The sequence below is a fragment of the Podarcis erhardii genome (genome assembly GCF_964252035.2).
Source record: "Podarcis erhardii genome assembly, chromosome: 3".
Classification (NCBI taxonomy): Eukaryota; Metazoa; Chordata; class Lepidosauria; order Squamata; family Lacertidae; genus Podarcis; species Podarcis erhardii.
Window position 1 is genome coordinate 103,141,039 of NC_138507.1, and position 25,215 is coordinate 103,166,253.

Genomic DNA, 25,215 nt, shown 5'->3' on the forward strand with positions numbered 1-25,215 from the left:
CAGTGATAAGGGAAAGTACTGCCGAATGTAAAATGAAAGTCTACTAAGGACCATCTTCTGTATCTCTACTGAACGTCTACTGAATGTCTACTAAGGCCAATGTGATGCTCTCAAGATATTACTTAACCTCAGCTTCCATCATCCCTAATCACTAGTCATGCTGGCTGGGGCTGAGTTGTAGTCTGGGGGGGGGGCACCACAATCGCTAGCCCTGACTTAGACTGACCTCAGGGGCTCTTCTCCATGTCTGAGATGCAGCAGCTGGGAGTGCAGGAGAAGGCCTTTGGGGTCATAGCACCACAGCAGTGGAACACTTTCTCAAGGGAGAAGCCCCATCACTGCTAGCTTTTTGCTGTGCTGCAAAGGTATCACATAACACCCAAACAGTTTGTGTAGTGGCCTAAATGGCTGGTCTAGAGGAGGCAGTCTAGCCCTCTTTTTCTCTATGGTTTGTCAAAGGACTTGGCACAAAGGGAGGAAGTAAATTTGCATCAGCTGTGTGGCCTTATTTGTACTGTAAAGGGAAGACACTAAAAATATGGACCTATTGAGTTGTGTTTCGCTGCTAACCATGCTTCATGGGATGTGCTTCTTCAGTACAGTATTTTGTTTATGGAATCGTAGTCAACAACTGCTTTGTTGTTTTACCCCATACCATGCAAACGATTCTGGAAATATTACAACTCAGTTCCCAAGCCAACACCAAACTTGGAAATATAACATTTAGACCTGGTCTAAGCGGTTCTTGAAACACAGAGGGTCCTCATGAGTGGTGTCCTACAGAACCCCTGGAAATAGGTTCTGTAGGACACCACTGTAGCAAATAGAAATCAGGAAAGTCAGTATGCACATGGGGAAGTAGGGTGTTTGTATAAGGATCTTTCATGTTGCCCCAGTGAACCTTGTATTTGTGTTGTGTTGTGTTGTGTTGTGTTGCTTTGTTTGTGGGGGCCAGACGCCTATAATCCTAGCAAGTCTTAAAATCTAATTAAGCCAGGCTAGCTTCCTGATGAGGTAACCACCTGGGTGACCGGCCATTAAGAGAACAAAGGAAAGGGCCTCTGTGCCAGATAACAAATGGATGGGACCGTCTCCTTCAACTTTTAGATAGTTAGAAGGACAAAGACTGAGTTTGAGAGCTGAGTTTGCTGTTATGTGAGCTAGAAGCTGTGGGGGAAAGCAGCAAGCACAGGGTCAGAGAGCAACATATGATTTCTGCTAGAATCCAAGGCTGTGGCTATGGGAGAAGCAAGACGCTTTTGGGGCTATTAATGCTGTGAATTCCTCAATCATAAGATCAGATTGTATATATGTGTAAATAAACCATATATCATAAAAGCACCACAGTCTCTACTGTGCCTCATTCCCAAAAGGAAACACAAACCCTGGGTAAGCACCACTCAGAGATTGGGGTGGCGTGCAACAGTGTTTTACTGTTTTGTCATCTGTAAATTTCTTTGGGAATAATTTTATGTTTGAAAGGCAGTATATAAATTTATTAGGTGTTTGTTTGTTTGTTTGTTTGTTTGTTTGTTTGTTTGTTTAACATGATGCTTTTGTAACTGGAAGTGAGTTACATACTTTAATAAAACTCTAAATATAATTTGAATATGATACCACCTAGCTAGCAAAATATTTTGATTTCTTTTGAGTGGATATTTACAGTATAATCTCATCTTGCACACATCTAGGAAACACTTGGGCATTTATTTGTGTGTGTGTGTGTGTGGAGCTCAATGCAAAAATAGTCATTTGAGCAAAAAGTATTGTTTGTTGAAAGAAAAGCAAAATACTAGAGTTCTGATGAACCACAGCTGATGGTTTGTTGATTGTGGATGTGGGGATTTGAAGACCCGTCTTTCAAATTCTTTTCTAATGCTCTGGTCACTATATCAAACTGGCCCTCTCTTTGGAACCTGATACAGGATGGGAGTTTTGCTGAATATTTACTGGTTACTCATTCTGCTATCCACTAAGCATGATACCTCACTAACTCAGGCTTATGGTTTGTGGATCCTTTTGTGCTTTCTTTGTTTTGTTGAAATACCTGGTGGCACTGTATGCTGCTTCAAATGCAACCCTTTTAAAGTTGCCGTGTGGCAGCTAACAATGCAGTTGTGCTTTCCTGCTGGTATTTCTATAAAATGATAGATGATAGATAGATAGATAGATAGATAGATAGATAGATAGATAGATAGATAGATGATAGATGATAGATAGATAGATAGATAGATAGAGATAGAATATTTCTAAAAAAAAACTTGCATGCCCTTAATTGACCAAGCTAGCTTTAATTAAAATAAATTCTTAAAACCTATATGTTTTGGTTCCTTTCACTATGTTCTATAAGCGTCAGGGATGCATGATGATGTAATGTGGTTATGGGTGACTTTTTTTTTCATTTTACCCCTGCCTATTTGCTTTCCTCTGTGAATGGTATTCCTACTAGGAATAGGCTACCTACTTGAAAAAGAGAAGAAGTTGAGAAAAAGCACCAATAGAAAATGAGAGACCTAAAAAGTACACCCAAAATGAATTATTATTCCAACATGATTGCTTCTGACCCCTTCCATTTCACAACTCCTCCAGAGGGCCAACTGGTTTAATCCATTCAGAATTGTAAGATTTCGAACATGTCACAATTCTCTGCACACTTACTTGTGAGTGAGCTCCATTTAACTCAATGAGGTTTATGAAGATATTGCTGTTACTTCACCTTCTGCTGATGAAGGCCTTTGGGAGCTTTCCTGGCAGATCCACATTTAAAATACATGACCATTTATATGTTTAATTCCTTGGAGGATACAATCATGCATTATATGGTTTCTTTATCATGTTGCTTTAGTGCCAGATTTTCATCCAGCATCTAATTTTCTCTTACGTAGTTTTGACCTTAAAGGTGACAATTACTGTACTCACACAAAGGTTTTATAGTGCTCCTATTTATAACATTCGCGGGTGCAAATAATAGTGCAATCATTTAATGAGAGAATGAAACTAGAATATCAAACATATGGAGGAGAAGGGGAAATATACAGATTAAGTTGTGTAAAGCAGAAAGCTTGTCTAGTGTGTAGAAAGGTATAAATAAGAAGTGTATGAATACAAAAGAAGGCTTTAATGTAAATGCCTAGTTAACTTGATACATGTAAAGCTGGAAGCAAATGTATAATCAGTGAAGAATTTACAGACTTTCAAATGGAATAACCTTGAAATATGGATTGGTTTTAATTCAGAGAAAGTTAGTTCCACTTAAACCCCTAGTGAAATGAATTAGGCTTAATTTAAGAGCAAACTAGATATTATCTCAGTAAATATCTGGTTCCAACATCATGTTTGGCATATTGTTGGCCATTGTAAGAACAGTAGCCTAGACTAGATGGGCCTTGGTTTTGCCTGTTCCAGCAGGGCCGTTCTTTTGTTCTTGTGCTTGCCAAAATAAAAGGGACACACAAGGAAAGATCAGCGGGTTAGAGCAAGCATAGGAAAACTCCGACCCTCCAGATGTTTGGGACTACAATTCCCATCATCCCTGACCACTGGTCCTGTTAGCTAGGGATGATGGGAATTGTAGTCCCAAACATCTGGAGGGCCGGAGTTTCCTATGCCTGGGTTAGAGGGAGAAGTGCTGTATTATGCAGGGACCTAAACTGTGCAGGAAGCCTCCATGAGTACAGGAGGCATCCTGCATCATGTTTGCCCTCCAACTTTTGTACAGTTGTAAACGCAGGTGGCGCTGTGGGTTAAACCACAGAGCCTAGGATTTGCCGATCAGAAGGTCGGCGGTTCGAATCCCCGCGATGGGGTGAGCTCCCGTTGCTTGGTCCCTGCTCCCGCCAACCTAGCAGTTTGAAAGCATGTCAAAGTGCAAGTAGATAAATAGGTACCGCTCTGGTGGGAAGGTAAACAGCGTTTCCGTGCGCTGCTCTGGTTTGCCAGAAGCAGCTTAGTCATGCGGGCCACATGACCCGGAAGCTGTACGTCGGCTCCCTCGGCCAATAAAACGAGATTAGTGCCGCAACCCCAGAGTCAGTCACAACTGGACCTAATGGTCATGGGTCCCTTTACCTTTACCTTAAATGTAGCAAAGGCGACATGCCAGAGGAATATGACATATCAGCATGTTGTCGCTGTCCCTAACACGAATAAATGGAATTGAATAATAGGGCTTAGCTTAATTGATTTCAATGGAACTTAAGCACATTTTACACTCATTTGGATTGGGTCCAAAATGAAAACCCTTTGATTACATTTGCAAAGAGTTTAATTTCTCCTGTTGGTTTCAATGGGCTGGACGGTTCCCAGGCTTTGTGATGAATGAGGAATATATACATCCAGGCAGCATTTTGATCTATATCTATATTACATCTTTGCATATTATAAAATATAGGTCAGTACAAGGGAGTAGAAGTCAAAGTGCAAACTCCTCCACATGGCTTGTTAAGCTTATCCCTATTTTGAAAGCCATCAAAGAGGATTACCTACCTGTTCAAGCAAGAGAAGCTTTTCCTTTTACTAAAATTAACAAAGGTATTCTTGCTGCTAGCTTAATGCTTTAGTGGGTAGCGCTGTGTACTTCCATATTTGAGACCTCTGTTTGTGTGAGAGTGCTGGCTACTATTATTTTTGTTGTTTCTGCTGCTGTCTGTGCCTGGAATTATTACTGGCATGTTACTTTGTAATACTAAAGGATTGCAGAAAGGTGCAAAGCTAGTGGCTGATTGAGTTGTGTGGATTCAGAGGAACCTGTTTACAGTCTTTCCCATTGATGATATGACAGCTGCTACTACCAGGGAACGGAGTGCTAACTTTGTACTGCATTTGTGGCAGTCCCCCAATAAAAGGTAGAGTGACTCACCTGTCATTCAAAGGCAAAGTTTAATTTTTCCAAATTGCAAGGTGAGAGAGAAATTCTAGAAGGTTGAGACGTGTCTTGCAATGGCTAGTATTTTGTGACATAACTGAGAACAGTTTGAGGGTTTTTTTTAAAAAAGGGTTTTAATAAAGAAAGTTAGTTTGAAGATTGCAGGTGGTTCTAAATGAGTTACATCTACTAGACATGAAAAATTGCTTTGGTGGATAATTTAAAAAACGAAACAAAACAAAAAACTGGTTTGAAATACAAAGAATACAATCCACACAACAAATGTTCCCTTATGTTGATATGACCCTTTTCTCTGCCATTGCAGCCATCCACACCATTCTAGACAGACATGGGAGATGGATACCACACAGTCCCAAAACTGTGCAACTACCTGGCGGGGTGGGGGGGGGCTGGAAGGTTTTTCAAGTTATTCTACCAGTGTGGCTGAACTTCTTAGCCTTGAGTGGGGCATTAGCACCATTGCTGCAATTAGGAAAGGGCAGAGTAGACTTTGCACTTTGAGCCTTTAATGGTTATGGGGTACAAAATAATCCTTTCACTCATTTCAGTATTGCAATATATATTATGGCAGGAAAACGATCTACAAATAGGCATAAGTTAATTTTTCATACACATACACCTCAGTCCAAGTTGAAAGTTCTCGATTATGGCACAGTGGTGGGAAGCACAGGAACTGGTAACCTCAACTGAGCTTGCATCCAAAGAAAGGCAGAGCTCTGGAAAAGCAGTTCTTCACATAGTGGGTGAAGAGCAATATGGATGTAAAAAATAAATAAATTCCACTTTACACCATACTCTCTTTTGGCTGTGTGCTAACTTATAGTGAGCTCGGGAAGGTATCCTGTAGGTACCGGTATATGCCTACATACAAACAAACACAGAGACAACTTGTTGTCCTGACTAGTTTGGGGAAAACAGGGTAGTGGGATAACACTTCCTCCATACTGAGAGCTAAGAATGCCCCCATCATCTTTGTTGGTGTTTGGCAGAAATAATCCTTACTCTTGAAGAAAAGTTTTCCCGTGGGGGCGGGTGGTGGGAGACTTATGGAAGCTAGTTTCACTTCTCTGGGATTTCTACAAAGCATTACTATAATGTGACTCTGATCTAACATAGTGCAGTAGTGTGTATGGATTATCCCTTTCTGCTGGCTGGAGGCCATAGAGGATATAATTTAAATCCTAATGATACCATGGCTAATGAAGATTGCCCTTTAGCTAACAAATGCTCCAAGTTCGCACCATCCTCTGGATGCACAAGAATGAGCATCTCCTTGTGCTCGTTCATGCAAACAGAAAGATCCAGAGGGCTCCCGAGTTCAACCATTGGCTAATAATGAGGAAAAGCTCTTGTAATAGGAAGAACCTTTGCCTTTCTTTCCAAAGGTCAAGCCCATTGATGGTACTCTGACTGCTATTTAAGATTCTTTTGGTGTCGAGAATGCAGTAGGCAATGTGCAGAATACAGTGATAGCAAAGTCCTGTAGACTACTGTTGCTGTTGCTGTTGCTGTTGCTGCTGTTGCTGTTGTTGCTGTTGCTGTTGTTGTTGCTGTTGTTGTTGCTGTCGTCGTCATATTGTAGATGCAGGGAGCTGAGAACTATGTCCTGCATATGATTATCTAGTGTATGAGTCCCTGGCTGAGATGAGATTTCAACAATGCACCAACCATGTTCATAACTGTCATGCTATACCAGCTCACACATACTTTCATTTTCATAATACCAAAACATAACATATTGATTGATCAGGTGAAAATAGGTATGCTTGTTATATTTGTACCTCTCCCTTTCTCCATGGAACCCTGAATTGTCTTTTTAACCTGATGGCAGGTAAGTTAGGTTAGTCTGAGAGAAAGTGACTTGGCTCCGTGGTACACTCCAGAACTTAGAGTGTGGAAACAAGCTGGGAAGTGGCTCGAACACAAGTGGAAGAAAACTCTTGCGGAATGCAGTCAAATGTCGGGGGCGAGGCTCATCATGACTGGCAGTGAACGCAGCAAGGGAGGCATGCTTTGCTGCCTCTATTGCATCCTCATGGTGCCATCCAACAGAGCTTTTCTGGGTAGTGCAGGGCCTCTTACAGTCTGGCCTGATGCATGCAGCAGAACCGATGGTCATTCACTGTGATTTGTTTGACTCCCCTGTTACAGCAAACAAATATCAAGGGGTGTCCAGAGCAATGTCTAGTCCTGTTGTGTTGGATGAGTTTCACTTAGTAAGGCTTGAGGTGTTTGGATCGGTCAAGGTGGCTGCTTGCGCTCTGTACCCTGGCCCCTCTTGACTGATAAAAGCTAGTGGGGAGGGGACAGCTGGCAGAGCCAGGAGGTGATTAATGCCTCCTTACGAGAAGGTGTGGTCCCTGGCTGCTTGAAGGAGGCAGTGATAAAACCACTCTTCAATAAACCCTCCCTGGATTCAGGCAATCTAAGTACCGACCACTTGTCAATCTCCTCTTCCTGGGCAAGGTTCTTAAGCAGATGGTCACAAACAAGATCCAGGCCCAGATTTGGCACAGAAACTGCTTTGGGCGCCCTGTTTGATTACCTCTGTTGTGAGAGAAATGTGGAGGCGAAATGTGTCCCTGTTAATTCTCCTTGACCTCTCAACGGCTTTCAGTATCGACCATGGTATCCTTCTGGAGTGGCTGTCTGAGTTAGGGGAGAGTAGCAGAGGCAGATTTAGGACAGCGTAACCTGTTCCGCCTGGGGGCGCCGGAGGGCGTCAAAACTATGATGTGGTGAATTGAGCAGAACAGAAGGCGAGAGATGGGGGCTTCAGATTTTGCCCTCTCACAGAGTGCACTGAAATTTGAAAGACCAAAGTCTTGGACAGTCATTTCCAGAGGATGATTCTTCGGCCCCTGGGGCCTTCGGTGTAGGGTTCTGTGCAGCCTTCTATGCTGTTAAAAATTTACATGAAGCTGCTGAGAGGGGTTATCCGGAGTTTTGGAGTACCTTGTTAGCAATATGCTGATGACGCACAGCTCTATTTCTCCTTTACATCTGTAGGTTTGGCAATGGATATGCTGGACCACTGTCATGCCTCAGTAATGGACTGCATGAGCACCAGCCAGCTGAAGCTCAATCCAGATAAGGCTGAGGCGCTGTTGGGTGGTTCTCTAGACCGGATGGGTGGGAACTTACCTGCTCTTGATAAGGTTACCCTCCCTCTAAAGGAGTGGGGGCACTCCTGGGTCCTTTGCTGTCACTTGAAGCTCAGGTGGCCTCAGTGGCGCAGAGTGCCTTCCATAAGCTTTGACTTGTAACCCAGCTGCACATTGTACTGTTCCCAGTCTCCATTTAGGGCTGCTGTGACAAACAGAATTCAACATCAATAAAGGGCATTTTTGTATGAAACAAGAATGGAACACAACACACTCATTCTAGAGAAATATGAGCACACATAACTATTTTCTTGAACAGAGCTCAAACAGCATATATTTCACTTTTTCCTGCTACTTCCTGGCCCATGTTTAAAAGTGCAACAAAGGATCACTTTGGACAGATCTAAGTATAGGTTTTAAAAAATTAAGAGAGCCTTTTCTTTTAAAAGTGACCATTTCTCTCTCTCTCTCTAGGTATCTGGCCTTCTGAAGAGGTACTAGCTTACTACTGCCTGAAGTACCATGAAGTGTTCAGGTACAAAAGCAACCCATAAAAGAACCTTTCCAATCCATTAGTTTTATTATATTTGCATGGTAAAGATTGCTATGATTTAAGTCGTCAGATTCTGTTTTTAAAAGTTCAAGGTGAAAGCATGTTGCTCTTAACAAAGAATTTGGAGCTGCCGTTGGGTACTAATATTGCACAGCAAGCTTTCTACTATATGTCAAAGACTTTTGATTTCCACTCAAGGCGTTTTATTTCACTTTGATTTTTGGGAAACAAAAGTGAGGCGTCAATCGATCAGCACTGATTGTGAAGGTCAGGGGAAAAACAAAAGGCATCTGTTACTGAGTTTACTCTTACTTCTGTTCTGAAAGTCAGTAAAGTATTGTCTGGGAAGGTATATCATAGTTTTAAAGCAGAGCTTTGGCACCAGAATATTTCTTGCACTCTCTGCATGCTTTTTACTATTGTTTTTCTGTATATTTTCCATATTTCGGTACCAGAGGCTTGCAAGGCTCCCCATCTAGACATGCTGGTACCGTACAGAACATGTAATAGATCAAGCTTCCTGGCCTTGCTGGGCTTAAGAAATGTGTACATGGTAGAATCCCAGAAAATTAGGGACATTTAAGATGTGACATAGGGTTAAGCAGAAGCAGGGCAATTTCTGCAGCCATCTCCCTGCCCTTTTATTTAGTTATTTTGAACGGGAGCTACAGAAGGCCACAAATATGCTCTTGCTTGGGAGAAATGTATCTGTATTTCTAAGTCAACATGGTCAATAGTATGCTACAATGCATAGGGCCAAAAACCATCAAAAGCCAACTTTAACCTACCACTCCATTCACAGATGGCAAAAAATGGTGTGGGGAGGGGAAGTATTTATTTATTTATTTATTTAGGGATGCAAATATATAGAACATTTGGGTGCTTGTCATAGGCCAGCTAAGGGGATCTGGTAGCCATCCATATGTTATTAGGTGGCAGCTCTTATCAGCTGCCGCATGGCCATTTGAGTACCACAGGGTCTCCACCCTTGCCGTGAAGACAGATTAGACTCCTTCTCCTCCTCCTCTTCCTCCTCTAAAAAAGGTGGGGGTGTCTCTATCATTCTCCAATAATGACACTATATCTGATCATTCATTAAGATGGGGGTGCCAGCTGGCCCCTGACCAAAGGAGTTCTATTCCTGCCACAACTGGTGATGCTAAAATGAAGATTATTTTAAGAAAGAAAAAGAAAAATTGCTGCACCTCTGCCTCTGGTAAACCTCCCAACCTTTCCAAAATTTTCACGCACCATGGTGATGCCAGGCTTGCACCCCTGAAAGGTCACTTTGTTGCTGCTAATGCAGCAAAAACAACACAGGAGGTAGCAGTTATGAGTTACTGGTCCCTGCAGCCACAGCAGGTGCTGTGATTCTCCAGCTGTTTCACTTCATCTCCTGTGGCATACTCCATTTTCTCTCAAAACAGACAGATGCCAGCAAGATGTAGGTTGGTGTATGTCTTTGCACATATTGAACTACTAGTGTTCACTTCTGCTACATGTGCTATATGAGCTGGGTAGGGGACATAGACCTATTTCCTACCTATTATAGATGTTCATACGGAAATGAAAAACTGACTGATTTTTATTTATATATATATATATATATATTAGGCCTATACTGTATATAAATTTTGAATATCAAAAATAGATCTGGAATCAACAGCATAGAGCTAATTTCATGAGACTGAATAGCTACTTGTTTGCAGCTTTGCCATCCATACATTAAATGCCCATGGTTAAATTTTCACTTTTTTTTTCAGAGGGAGAACTCTTGCAACAAAAATAGTCAAAGAATCTTATGGAACCCTAGACACTAACACATTTAATATGGCATAAATATTTGTGGACTCATGCCCTTTTGTCAGGGTTACTTAGCGTAATATATTTGTTAGTATTTAAGGTGTCACAACACTCTTTAACTGTTGTTGTTGTTGTTGTTGTTGTTATATTTGCATATTTACTTGTGTATTTTTGCTCAGTATACTTAAGTCTTCTGCATAATTGCAGACACCACATTGGATGGTAAGTATGGATGCTGCCCTTTCTTCTGTAATTAAGACCACAAGATATTTTCCTCAGGGATGCATCTGGCTCCGTTTCATGATCTCTGTGGACACAAACAATTAGGTTCTGAATCTGTACATAGCATAGCCTGGTACCTCCTAGAGCTCTGTTTTTTAACTTCCACAGCCGTCTTTAGGAAATTTAGCTTTGGTCTGGAGGATTGTTCTGGACTTTTTGATGACTGAACACCGGAACACGCCTTATATGCTAGGTGACATTAAGGCAGCATTTTCAGCAGTTGATCCATGACATTTATTTATTTAAAAAACCCTATCTATCTATCTATCTATCTATCATCTATTTAAACAAACTATCCTACCCTTAAGAACTTAAGAAGAACCTGAGGGATCAATCCAGTGGCATAATGTTTTCACAGTGGCCAACTAGATGCCTATGGAAAGCATGCAAGTAGGGCCAAGCAGAGCAGCACTCCCTGATCCTGCGGTTTCCAGTGGTTGGTATTCTGAAGCATACTGCCCCTGACAGTTGAACACCTATACAGATTTATATTTATATACAATCTATATAGATTTAGGAGCAGGGTACAATGAATAAACTGCAGAGAAAATAAATCAGTACAAAATATTCTGACCAAACATTCTGACCAAATCATTGCATGTGGGACAGTTTGGGGGCCCAACTAGAATTTTACCAGTCTCCTGCTATGTATCAAAGAAATCCCACTCTTATCCTCCTTATTGAAAGTTCCAGAAATCCAAAAGGAAGTCTTCACTTTCCACCTCAAAGAATTAAACAACTTCTAGGTATAGCTCTGATAACTTCCTGGACACCTGTTTGCCAATGGTAGTTGTGTTCTCACTATCACTATCACCATAGAATTTCATATAATCCTGTTACTCCCGTTAAACTTGAAGTATACTTCAGTATTACACACACATGCACACCACTTTATTTGTATACTGCCTCTTCATATTTAAAACCATGCTGAAGGTGCCTTACAACATGAAAAAATACATATATGACTAAAGTAGAATAGAATTGTAGAGTTGAAAGGCACTTCAAGGGTCATCTAGTCCAACCCCCTGAAATGCAGGAATCTCAGCTAAAGCATCCATATGTGACATTTGAAGATGGCTATCGTATCTCCTCTCACTCTCCTCTTTCCTAGTAGTCATAAAGAATAAATAAAACACATCAAAAAGTAGCAGACTGGAAGATTTCTACATAAATCACAAGAAGATATAAAAATAAAAATACAAAAAATAAATCAGTAACAGCAACAAACTCGCCCCCCCCCCCGAAAAACCCCCCTAAACAACACACCAACCCAAGAGTCTGTTCAGCAGCTTCAACTTTTGCAGCTAGAGCCAGTCAGTGACCTCCCCTAGGCCAGGTGGGAAAAGGCCTGAAAAGCAGGGAGCTGGTCTTTCAGGACTCACAGCCAAGATGATCACAGCTACTGTAGTATTACTGCAGGAAGTTCACGCGGTCAAGTCCCAATATGCTCACTAGTCCAATAACAACAACACAACAACAACAACAATTGTTATTATTGTTATTATTTATTTATTTATTTATACACTGCCCATCTGGCTGAGTTTCCCCAGCCACTCTGGGCTGCTCCCAATCGAGTGTTGAAAACAACACAGCATTAAATATTAAAAACTTCCCTAAACAGGGCTGCCTTCAGATGTCTTTTAAAAATAGGATAGCTGCTTATTTCCTTGACATCTGAAGGGAGGGCGTTCCACAGGGCGGGCGGCACTACCGAGAAGGCCCTCTGTCTGGTTCCCTGTAACCTCACTTCTCGCAATGAGGGAACCGCCAGAAGGCCCTCGGCGCTGGATCTCAAGGTACTATATTTCATACATTAGTAGACAATCTCCAAGCTGCACCTAGGAATCCCATTCAGTCTGCCAACCCCCCTTTGCTACAACTCCAGTGGATTTGTCATACTGGGACCTGACACAATTCTAAAAACCTTGCACTGATCTGGAAGACCTTGGTATCCAGGGAGAGACCTCACCAGGCCTGCCTTCAGAAGTTGCCTAGGAAGAGCCCTTGGAGTGGACCCTCTGATTCACCTGCCAGTCTCAGAGAGCATAGTTGTCAGAAATTCCTGGCTCAGCAAAAGAGTGCATGCCTGAAAGCCCAAGTGAACAACTTGAGATTAAGGGACTCCTTGGGAAGAAAGGGCTCCTGAGGGCAGAAGTAAGTGTGTACAGCTGGTCCTGGATGGAGCCTGAGGGACCAGACTATATAAGCCCTCAGTTGAGGTCTGCTAGCTGATGGACCACCACGCGTCTTTCCTCTTCCAGGCCAGCCTTTCTCAACCCAGGGTCCAGACATGGTGTTGGACTCCAATTCCCACCATTCCTAGCCATCCTGGCCAGGGTCAGGCATGATGGGAGCTGTAGTCCAGCAACATCTAGGAACCCAAGGTTGAGAAAGGGTGTCGGAGACTCTTGCAACCTGTGTTTTGCCCTACCTCTTGACTGCCTTTCCATATTGCTGACTTCAGGATCTCTACTCAATTACTTTGTCCTCTGGGCTATGTTTGATTCTGGCTTGCTTTATTCTGCTTGATTACAACTCCTTCTCAACTCTGTTTTCTAGACTATTATGATTCAGTTCTCAGCCAGAGGTTGACCTTGTGTGGAACTGTAACTCTCCAATGGTTTGACTTTACCTCCCAATGTCTCTCTCTCTCTTCCATTGTCTCTCAAGACAGATGGATATCAGCAACAACAACAGTTGTTGTTGTTGTTGTTGTTGTTTAGTCGTTTAGTCATGTCCGACTCTTCGTGACCCCATGGACCAGAGCACACCAGGCACTCCTGTCTTCCACTGCCTCCCGCAGTTTGGTCAAACTCATGTTCGTATCTTCGAGAACACTGTCCAACCATCTCGTCCTCTGTTGTCCCCTTCTCCTTGTGCCCTCAATCTTTTCCAACATCAGGGTCTTTTCCAGGGAGTCTTCTCTTCTCATGAGGTGGCCAAAGTATTGGAGCCTCAGCTTCAGGATCTGTCCTTCCAGTGAGCACTCAGGGATGATTTCCTACAGAATGGATAGGTTTGATCTTCTTGCAGTCCATGGGACTCTCCAGAGTCTCCTCCAGCACCATAATTCAAAAGCATCAATTCTCCAGCGATCAGCCTTCTTTATGGTCCAGCTCTCACTTCCAACAACAACAGTATAAGTGTAAATTTTCCAAAGGCAAACTTCTATAATGTCCTTGTCATGCAAAACAAAACCCAAATGAGCATTATACCAAATATCTTGGGTTTCTTGTCCCCTGCACCCCACCAGCCTCCAGTAGCTTCCTATGCTCAGTTCCACATGCTTGTGTTGAAGCATGTTCAACTAGTCCTATTGAAATTATTAGACCTAACTTACTCATGTTCATTAATTTCAGTGGGTCTACTCTGAGTAAAAACCAAAAGCTTAGCCCTAAACACTTTTAGGAGTGATCTGACTACTTTATTTATTTATTTAGGAATTTTATGAAAATATTTTTTATTATTTTTCTTTGTGTGGTTTCCATTCTAGTATATTTTATGCTATACAATAGAACTCGTAACCTGCCTTGAATTATTTTTATCCACCAAGAGTTTTAAATATCCCACCAAATGTCTATCATAAAATGGTATGTTCTTGCATAAAGGTTGTGGCTGCCAATGAACTTTGAAATAAATTAATAAAAATGTGCACATCAGATACTTAGCATTCTCATTTGTCATCTTTAAGGAAACAACTGATGTTGCACAAACTTTTGGATTTTTACTCTATGGGCACCAGTCAAAGCTTACTTACTTTTGAACAATCCCACAGATATCAATGGGAATTTCTTAAAAGCAAATTTACTTGGCACAAAGCAGTTGTGCTAAGAGGGTTTTTAAAAAACAAAAAAAACTAGGATCTTTTGTAGGCCATTTGTAATTAAAGTGCTAATTATGAGCTAAAATTTCCACCTGTGCATAGCAAAGAAAGAAAGAAAGAAAGAAAGAAAGAGAGAGAAAGAAAGACACACACAGCTGAGGTGTGTACTTAATTTTAAATGTCAGAGTTTCTGTTACAAATTTCAACTATTTCATTCCATACTTCTCCAGAGGGTGGGAGCAAGAGTGAGCGGGAGAAATTATATTAATTCTTTCATTTACTTGTCTAACTGTTTTTGAACGAATGAATGTGAATTAACAGTGTTATCCTTTCCTAACAATTATCTTTCGTTACTCTAGCTAGTTTAGTTCTAAAAGACAGTGCCATTGACAAGGAATGGTTGGGGGGGAGGGAGAGAACCTTCTCGGATTTTTTTTCAGCTCAGCGGTGGTAATGTTGCACTGAGCACTAATGAGGGAACCCCCACTGGTTTGCCTGCTTTGTGACTTTTCTATTTCATAATTATTTTTAAAACGCAAAACGACATGAGGTAGCCCGGTCATGCCTCTGCTACTTCCTGGTACCTCCGCGCCGCACTACAGATAGCAATTTGTTCTTGTAACATATATGTCTCTCTGGCCATTTTCATCTAATTTGTATGGGTTCTACCATTTCTTTTCTCTCTTTCAGGGGCCTTGCTGTGTGTGAGCTAGGGGGTGGCATGACATGCTTGGCTGGGCTTATGGTAGGTCTTTTCTCAATTCCAATCCTATTCAGAGGGAGGAACAAAGGGGAAAAAATGTTCCAGTGCCTCCAACTGCTGGGTCAGAGAACTGTCAACAGAATCAGCTGCGGTCAAGCTGCAGAGTCTTGAGAGACCTTCTAGATTGACTTGCTTTCGTATCATATTGATTTTATGGTTGCCTCGATGAGCAGAAACATTTTACCTCAGTGTAGTCAATATCTCTTGTTGTGACATTCCAGGCCACGTACGGTCTGTCTTTCATTGCCATAGCTGAAGCTTCCCCCCTCCTCAGATTATAGTCCCCCCCCCCCCATTTGCTAAGATACAGGAATAGCCTGGCGAATCACAGTTGGAGCACCATGATATAGCTGCTAATGTTTTGCCTGCATTATTACACCAACAAACATGATCCAGAGCTCTCGGTAATTAGATTCTTTTGAATTAGATTGGCCATTCAGGAGCGTCATTCACCATTCTCTGGGTTCTGAGTCATGTATTCAGGAGATATTATGTAGCAGTGCAGTGCATTAGACAAGTTTTTATGTCTCTACAAATAAAAGCATATTGTTACACTGATTGGCATTTGACAAACCTGTCGTTCTTACACAATGTGTCGAGGTTACAGCCCAATGTGCGAGCATGTCAAAGCTCACAAAAAAATTACCCTTACAAAGCCATCTGCCTGCAATGCAAAGTTATATGAAGGGCATCAGGCAGTCAGACAGAAGCAAGCTGAAAGGCAGAGTGACAGCCTCGTATGATGGCTCTACTAGATAAACAGAAGCCCGCAAATGAAAGCCTCTCAGAATACCATCATCCGCTGTCACAATGCAATTACGGAACAGAATGATAGCAAGATAGAGGCTCCCGCAAATGGAATGATAAAAGTATTGACTGATTTGATTGAATGATTAAAATAATGCAGACATAAAATGAAAAAAGATTGAAGACTGTTACAGAGAAATAGGTGAGGAAGCATGATACTGAAGGCTTGTCACTCCTGTCTTCACTTCCACATAGACAAGCATATTTGCTCATTGTTTGCTGTGCTTCTCTCTCTCTCTCTCTCTCTTCCCCCACCCTCCAGGTTGCTATTTCTGCAGATGTCAAAGAAGTTCTGTTAACTGATGGAAATGAAAAGGCCATCAAAAGTATCCTTATTCAGATAGAAAACTGGTCTGTTGGACTCGTTCCTTTTTCACTACCTGAGCAACAATTGATATAAAAGGACAGCAAGGGGTCCATATAATAATATATGCATACGTACACATACCCACTGTAAGTAATTAAGAATATATAATGTTATTAAATAGATTTACAGTGTTCCCTAGGGGGAAAAAATCACACTCTCTTTTACATTAAAAAAGGAGTGTGCTTGTTCTGCAAGAAAGAATCAAGAAACATGATAAATACTGATCCCATGTTATGTAAGTATTCAAATCAGTTCTGTTTAAAGTTATACAACAGCAGACCTTACAATTCCAGTTTTGCAGATTTCCCAGTTGCTGGTCTACTTTACATTGGTTTTGCTTCAAGATATTGACATTTTATATTGAATAAATATATGTGTTACATATATATTTACCCATATCCAAAATTAGTCAAAATTAGTGATATCAAAAATTAGTCATACTCATAGTAGACTCAATTATTTCAGTGGGTCTTCTCTGAGTATCACTTAATTGGATATTATCCCAGCTTCTACTTTTTGTTTATGTTTAGACCATGTACACATAATATCACTCATAGTAACCTTTCCCTAACTTCATGCAAGATGCATCTCCACTCAGTTCATTACCAATTGCCCAGTATTTCTCTTAAAACAAGGTTTTCATTCTTGTATTGGAATACGTTTTATTAAATCTAATTAGTACATATGCAGGTAAACAAATTTGCACTTTAATATGACTGCAAATTATTCCCTCTCAGTTAACTAAGTGTCTACAATAACATGCAAGCTAAGTCCCATAGTGAATATTAATGACTGTTAGAAATTGAGAGGGGAACGCAGAAGGTATCTGTTTGCTTTGGTTCTTGACGATAATGACATTTGCATGTTAGGGGTCTTCATTTAGTGGCGGAATACTGGCATGTCAAAGTTATGGAGAAATCTCTTTGTTAGTATTCACAAGATAGGTCCTTTCCCCCTCAATTTTATTTAATTCTGTTGTGAGGCTGTTTTTTTTTTAAGGGAAACAATGTGTGCTTACAGTATGCATACAATGGTAATGCAAGGATATCGAGAATCAGACTTCAAGAACACTGTGCCCTCTTTGGGGGACCTCAATACAGCGATATCTGTGTCAAATTCTTGGAGAATTCAAAGATGAAGTCCTAGGCACTTATCCCATCTTTTAAGAATGTGACACACAGGTGCTTTAAAATGGGGGTAGGGGTGAAAGGGGAAGGGGATATTTTCCCTCTTATAATATTAAGCCAGGAAAATGTTGTTGATTTTTTTTCTACCTAGAATCTACAGTTTTGCAGTGTGCCATATAGTTATGCATTATACTGTTGCTTTCTCTAGTACCTCTGTAAAAGATGTACATGAGGAAAACATTTTTAAGAATCAATAGAGTTGAATCAGGATATATTATAACCAACTGAACTTATTTAACCTGGCTGATATTTTGCTTCCACTTTTAGATTTTTAGAATCACAAATTAAGCACCAGACAGGTTTAACAGTATCTCGCAGGTCTATTATAAAGTTTTCTTGCAGTGTCAAAATCCTTTGTGTCATCCAATGATCTATTATGCAAATATAACTTTAAAAAAAACAAAAACAATTTTTTAGGAGTTTTGGATTTTGCAAAGCAAATCTGCCATGACAATCTAATTGTTTTCTGTTTCTCTATATGGTCAAAATATACTGCTTTGAAACAATCAATTATCAAATATACTTTAGATTAAACACTACCCATATCAACCCACTGAATTGCAGCTGAGGACAGAACATAAACAAAAATATTACAGACCTCACACTTACATGGAAATAACACAAAAAAATCAGTTGAATTTATTAAATGTTTTAGTATTAACTTGCAAAGCTGTTAAAATGCACAATAACTTTCAATGCCATTGTCAGGATGCTTGAATAAAGATTTGTACTCAACTAGAAACTTCCCTAAGCAAATACGTTTCAAAAATTATCAATTCTGTGATGGGGGGTTACAAAGTGCCTTGTTTTGTGCTCTGTTGTTGAGCTATTAAAGTAAAATACCCTTCTTGTTTAAAATTAGAGTTTACCTTTGTCCTTTAAATTTCTTTAAAACTTATAAATTATATGCCACTTACTATATATATATATATATATATATATATATATATAGTCAAAATGGTGTCGACCCAGGAAGAGAGAAAATCACAGTCAGAAGCCGGGAAATCACTAAGCAAGCCTGCTAATTATTCTTAATGGGCAAGATGAACACATTAAGAAACAAATGAATACATCAGCGAAATGTAATTGAAAATCGACCTGGCAATAGTGCTTTGCATCTGAGCATTCACTTTTATGTTATCATCATTGTTATACTTATTATTGTTGCTATTATTAGCATTATTCATAGAGGATATCTAGGGGTCCTGCTTTTGTGTAGTTTTGAATTTGTTGGTGGTGGTGGGATTTGATTTACCTTTTTACTCCCCCCCCCCAAAAAAAACCCACTGAGTGTATTGTGTCCCATCAGTCTTTGATGGGTTTATTGCCAATTCATTTGTGAGAGTAATAATTTCATTTACTACAGGGATGTCAAAGCATGTGCTCTCTTAATACAAAATCAATATATATCAGGTATAAGGAACACAGAAGCCGGCTTCCATATTAACTATTCCAGTTTTTAAGCAATCTCTTTCCCTATTGTATAACATTTAGGGGTACTTTTAACAATAAAACTCCAGTGTGTTGTAGTGCGCCATGCAAACATGAATGTATTCTTTTTAAAACTCTGCCACTGCTCATATAGCACCATATTATGGTATAAGAAGCTATAATGTATAGCTGCACTTCCTAAGCTGCACTGAAATTAAATTACACTTGTTAGTAATTGCATTGCATAGTAACACTACTGTTTTATTAATGTATTAGGTAAAGGTAAAGGTACCCCTGCCCGTACGGGCCAGTCTTGACAGACTCTGGGGTTGTGCGCCCATCTCACTCAAGAGGCCAGGGGCCAGCGCTGTCCGGAGACACTTCCGGGTCACGTGGCCAGCGTGACATCGCTGCTCTGGCGAGCCAGAGCCGCACACGGAAACGCCGTTTACCTTCCCGCTGGTAAGCGGTCCCTATTTATCTACTTGCACCCGGGGGTGCTTTCGAACTGCTAGGTTGGCAGGCGCTGGGACCGAGCAGCGGGAGCGCACCCCGCCGCAGGGATTCGAACCGCCGACCTTTCGATCGGCAAGTCCTAGGCGCTGAGGCTTTAACCCACAGCGCCACCTGCGTCCCATTAATGTATTATTTTGTCTTAAAATTGTATTTCCTACTTTTTATAGTTTTATGGCTCTATTAGTAGTCAAATCGATTGCCAAAGGAAAAAAGAAAATGCATTAAAGGTGAATTTGGTAATGTACCTGAACATCAAATTTGTATTTTCTAAATTTTAATGAAATAATGATCTGAAATTCATGTCTTGGTCCAGTCTACAGATTTCTTAGCCAGATCTCATTCTGAAAGTTATGTGGTATATTTAAAAACTATTTGCACTAATGTAAATACAGCTGAGAACTTACACATTTACTGATGGAGACTTTCAAGGAGGAGAAATGGTTCAGGAAGCTGCTTAAAAATGATCTTTATTTTAGCTTTTTGTTTATCATTTACGTATGAATTGAAATATGGTATCTAGAAATGTGAGACAAGCTTAGAGTGTATTACAATATCCACAATGCAACCCACCCCCACAAAAACCAGTAATATTATAATATAGCTATATTGTGTATGGCTCTCCAAATAATCTTAGAAAATCTAGGTTTTAAAGAGAAGCTTGAGAATGGATTCTGGAGAATAAAGATTTATGCACTATGTAAAATATGTTGTTTATGATCCTGCATCCAGCTATAAACATATCCTATGTAGAAGTTATTTTGATTTGAGTAACAAATGTTCGTGTATGTGTGTAGGATGTAGTTGGATGCAGGTCTGAACCCTTCATGATTACACAAAATTATTGAAGGCATTTTTTTTTAAAAAAAAGTATACGATGTTTTATTAGCAGATTTGCTTAATTAACCAAATAATACATAATTCTTTATGATATTAGTCATGCCCTTTCTTTTCTCTATGATTTGGATCACGGTGTTACACAGAACACCATGGAAACATGTCAAAAAAAAAATAATTCAAAACCCAGAGGGCTTTTTTTAATGTATTTTTCACAGCAACAACATTATCTCTACTGTTTTGTTACACACACGCACACACACACACACACAAATGTCTGTTACGTTCATAAACTTCATTATTATGGCTTTCTGAGCCTCTGTTACTCTCAACGGTGATGCATTAGAGAAATGTGTTTTTCTTTGCAAACGCCGCTAATGTGATTTGCAAGCTGCTCCTGCGGCAACTATATCCATGCCAGTGCTACAAACACCACTATGCTGGGATTCCCCACAAGTCTATGTGTGTCATAATAGCATTGCTATTTGTATTTCGCACATAAATCGGTGAGAATGGGAATGGGGACAACTCACCTAGGACAACTCCCCTAACAATATTATTATAACCTCTATGTCAGAGCAAGTCTACCTGCTAAATATAAAGCAGCCTGTTGACCTCACATTATCACTGGTCAACGACATAGCAGGATTGAATTGCTACTCTTGCCTCATACAAAACGCTGCTGTAGCTACTTCAGGGTAAGCCATTTTGCATGTCCATGGTTTTTAAGGCAATTCAAAGCATGTATGTCTGGAAGGATTCTCTCCTGGTTTTGAGGCTAGGCAGTAATTCTAAACAGAAGTGGGTTTTCTTGAAAGTCATGGGACTGATTTCCAAGCAAATAAGATAAGGATGGAGGTACTGGCTTTCTTCAGGAGGAAGAGTGGAATAACAATTTTAATAAACAACAATAACAGGCAACTTTCAATAATTTCTCAGTTCACTGGTTCCAATGAGAAAGTGTTGATAGTTTGCCAGGAATGGTGGTGAGAAAGAGGAGGCTAACAGACCAATGTATACCCCAGGGTGATTTGACTTTGGGGTGATTTCTTCAATAATCCAGAGTACATGTGTTTCAAGGCAAGTTCAGGGGTTATCATCCTGGTCCCTACCGCCCACTAGTGGGCATTTCAGGGTTCTAGGTGGGTGGTAGGGGGTTCTACGGCACAAGTTGAATCCTCCTTCCATCGAGCACTGGTGGGCGGTAAGGAAATTTTACCATCAAGAAAGATGCATTAGTGTGCAGTAGGTATAAAAAGGTTGACTACCCCTGGGCAAGTTTAACTGACATAAAGTGACTTTCATGTATATCTGTTTAAAAGTTAGGGTTCCTTCAGCTACCTCTCACATTTGATGGCTAATTATGACAAATTTTATCCATTTTACTTTCCATCGGGGAATTAAAGTATCCTTGGTGGGATGTGTAAACACTTCAGCAAGCTTGTGATGGGGGTGGGAGGTGCTGCATGCTCTGAGGGTGAGGGTGGGATACAAATAAATTATTATTATTATTATTATTATTATTATTATTATTATTATTATTATCTAAAGGTCACTTAAGGGTGGGTGTCTGTGAGTGTTGTTCATCTCAATGGGGCGCACATTCTGATGTGTATTCCCAACCACAACTAGTCATTGTGTGTTAGCCCATTACTACCATGAACATCTGGAATGTGACGCCTTCCAAATGTTGTGGAACCACAACTCCCATCAACCTGGACCATTGGGCATGCTGGCTAGGACGGATGGAGTTGGAGTCCGACAACATCTGAAGGTCACCACATCTGAGCATGATGCAAATGAGCTGCAGTGGTCCTCACATTGATTAACCAAGATTAAGTGGCAGCTCTTGCGCATGTGTGCTCATAATATATAATAATGACTATGGTTGCAGAAATATTTGCCATTAAAAATGAGTAGATTTTGATCCATCAGTTTTATTTTATGGATGATTCTTAACCAGTGTTATAGATGTAAGCGATATAATCAGAAGAAACCAAAAGAAGTTCAGAGCCCAAGCAGTCTCAAGCTGGTAAGACACTTCTGATGTTTCTTTTACATTGTTTCTGTCTGAACTTTTACCCATGCTAAATGAAAGTAAGATGAGGATGAAGCGCTGGCTCGTTTTCAGACTTGTGCTTGGCTCTCACTTGGAATCAATTTTGTCAGACAAAAATTATATACCAGTCTAGCATGTATTGACTGAACACTTAGCTTTTTATGTTAATCCAAACTGCTTTTTTTCAAAATTCTGAAACATATATTGCTTTGCATGCACAAGAAAAAGTAACTTGTGCTACACATCATCTACCTTTAGCTACATGCAAAAAGGTCATTTTTAGTACTGGCCACAGTGGTGTAGTGGTCAATTTTGAGGCCATCATGACATCCCACATAAACATACCTCAAAGGAAAGTCCCCAATTAGAGGCAGCTGTGTCGACCCATTATTACACATAGGTAAACCCAGAAGTATCACACCAACAAGCAGCAGTACACAGTGTAAAATCTGATTTATTAGACTCAGCATTCTGCGATGCTGTGCATTGTCTTCTGGGATAAAGGTCCCTTGAACTCAGTGGTGCTTAATTCTGACGGCATATAGAGTCATTTTGTAAGACACATAGAGCTTTAACAAAAGATCTTCAACCAGCTGAAATGCAAGCAAGCCTGCAAAGAAGGGTTGCCATTTTAATTGCTAACATTAAGTAGGGACCTCTTCAAGGAAAAGAGAAGAAGGGAGGTCACTGGAAGAACATCTTCTCTGCATGCAGAAGGTCCCACTTTCAATCCTTGACATCTCTGGCTGAGAGGGACTCACATCTATAATCCTGGGGACCTGCTGCCAGTTTGTGAAGACGATACTGAACTAAATGAACTGATGGAACGATCTGACTCAGCTTCCTATGATCCTGTGGAGTATTCAGCACTACTTGGTTATTTCCCTCATTCTCTGACTTCCTCTATGCTAATGTCACAAAAACTTGAAAACCTCAATAATACCTCATTCGCTTGCCTCAGCACCATCACTTCTGCTGTGAAAGATGTCCTACATTCGATTCCCCCTCTGCTACTACAATAAAATAAATACTACTACTACTACAACAACAACTGCAACTAATAATAATAATAAATACTTCACTGATGGCCATAATCAAACCACTATACTCAGCAGTATTCCTGCTGAAGGATGTGTGAAGAGCTTGAAGAAGCGTTCACTAAAATATGTATTTAGCAGACACTACTAAGTGATTCAGGGACGCGGGTGGCGCTGTGGGTTAAACCACAGAGCCTAGGACGATCAGAAGGTCGGCGGTTTGAATCCCCACGACGGGGTGAGCTCCCGTTACTCGGTCCCTGCTCCTGTCAACCTAGCAGTTTGAAAGCACGTCAAAGTGCAAGTAGATAAATAGGTACCACTCCGGAGGGAAAGTAAACGGCGTTTCCGTGCGCTGCTCTGGTTCACCAGAAGCGGCTTAGTCACGCTGGCCACATGACCCGGAAGCTGTACGCCAGCTCCCTCAGCCAATAAAGCGAGATGAGAGCCGCAACCCCAGAGTCGGCCACGACTGGACCTAATAGTCAGGGGTCCCTTTACCTTTACTAAGTGATTCAGCACAAACAAGACATGTTTATTTTTCCTCAGGGGCTGTTACAGCTAAAGACAGAATTGTATTGCCCTTACACTGTAATTAATCTATGTTTAAGAAAGCAATTAATGTCTGAAGCTACCATATACTAAGTCAGACGGTTGTCAGTCCAGGTCAGTATTAGCTATTCTTGCCAAGGTTAGCTCTTGGTACTTGAGGATCATTTTGAATGTAGGTGCTCGTGATTGAATCTGGGTCCTTAGGAATGCAGCGTAATGTACTGTTACTGAACCATTTCTATCAAAAGATTCAGATGAAAGCCAGGAAATGTTTTCTTCCTCTGCTCTTAACTGTCTCTCTGTCTTGTTTGGAGGCCGGAACACAACTCAGTGGTGGACCACCTGTTTTGTATGACAAAATTTAGCTTCCAATCTACCTTCTCTGTCCTAGAGCAAGGCTGTTGAAGTCCAGCTGCAGCCTGCTCTGATGTTTGAGGTTACGGGTCTAAATGGAATAGCCAAAACCAATGTTGTATAGGTCTGTTTTAGGCCCATTTTAATGGGCATTTACTTAATATTTTAGTTCCAACTTGGAGGCAAAACCATTGGGCAGCTTAAAGCAATTGTTCCTTTGTTATCATATGTACCGAACTTAATACAATCCCATATCATTTCAGGTTCCAAGCATCCAAAATAAGTGCTTTTCTTAAGACCTTAAACACCTCTGATTTCAGCTTACTGTGAACAGACCCCTGTTTTGTTTCATGCACACCCATATGCAGGTTTCAAATTGCCATGTAGTGTGTGCAAGACTTCATCTCTTGTCAAGATTTACAACCTGGTCTTTTAGATATCAATCAAAAGCACATTTTCAACAATGTCCTCATTTACATTTATCTAATGTTTAAGGTCATTTGTGATCATTTGAGTGTATTTCAGCATATGGAATCAGTGAATAATAGATTTCAGCTCCATGCTGTGAAGAAAGATTGTGTTTTTACAAGACATAATGTTGTTTACTGGGTGTTAATAATCACTAATTAATAAACATATCTAGATTTCTAAAATGTTGCATTTTCTGTGATGGAAATGTCAAGTGTTTAACTTGCTGAGTGCAATAGCATTTTCTTCCTTCTCTGCATAAAATAATTTAATTACAGAAAGATGAGCTATGTTGTACTGCAATATAGAGCATATTGGTCTTTCCCATTTTGGTACCTATAGATTCCCATTCAAATATTTCATATCAATAAAAACTATTTATAGCATACT

At 40.5% G+C, this 25,215-nt stretch overlaps 1 protein-coding gene across 2 annotated transcripts in view; it reads left to right on the forward strand.

Annotated features, from left to right (window-relative positions):
- CAMKMT (calmodulin-lysine N-methyltransferase) overlaps positions 1-25,215 on the forward strand; it is a 238,823-nt gene that overhangs the window by 175,933 nt on the left and 37,675 nt on the right. For both annotated transcript variants that reach the window (XM_081854972.1, XM_081854973.1), the window contains 4 exons: positions 8,464-8,524; positions 15,141-15,195; positions 16,283-16,346; positions 22,327-22,387. In XM_081854972.1, the coding sequence (XP_081711098.1) occupies positions 8,464-8,524; positions 15,141-15,195; positions 16,283-16,346; positions 22,327-22,387 (241 nt within the window). The remainder of the gene's footprint in view (positions 1-8,463; positions 8,525-15,140; positions 15,196-16,282; positions 16,347-22,326; positions 22,388-25,215) is intronic.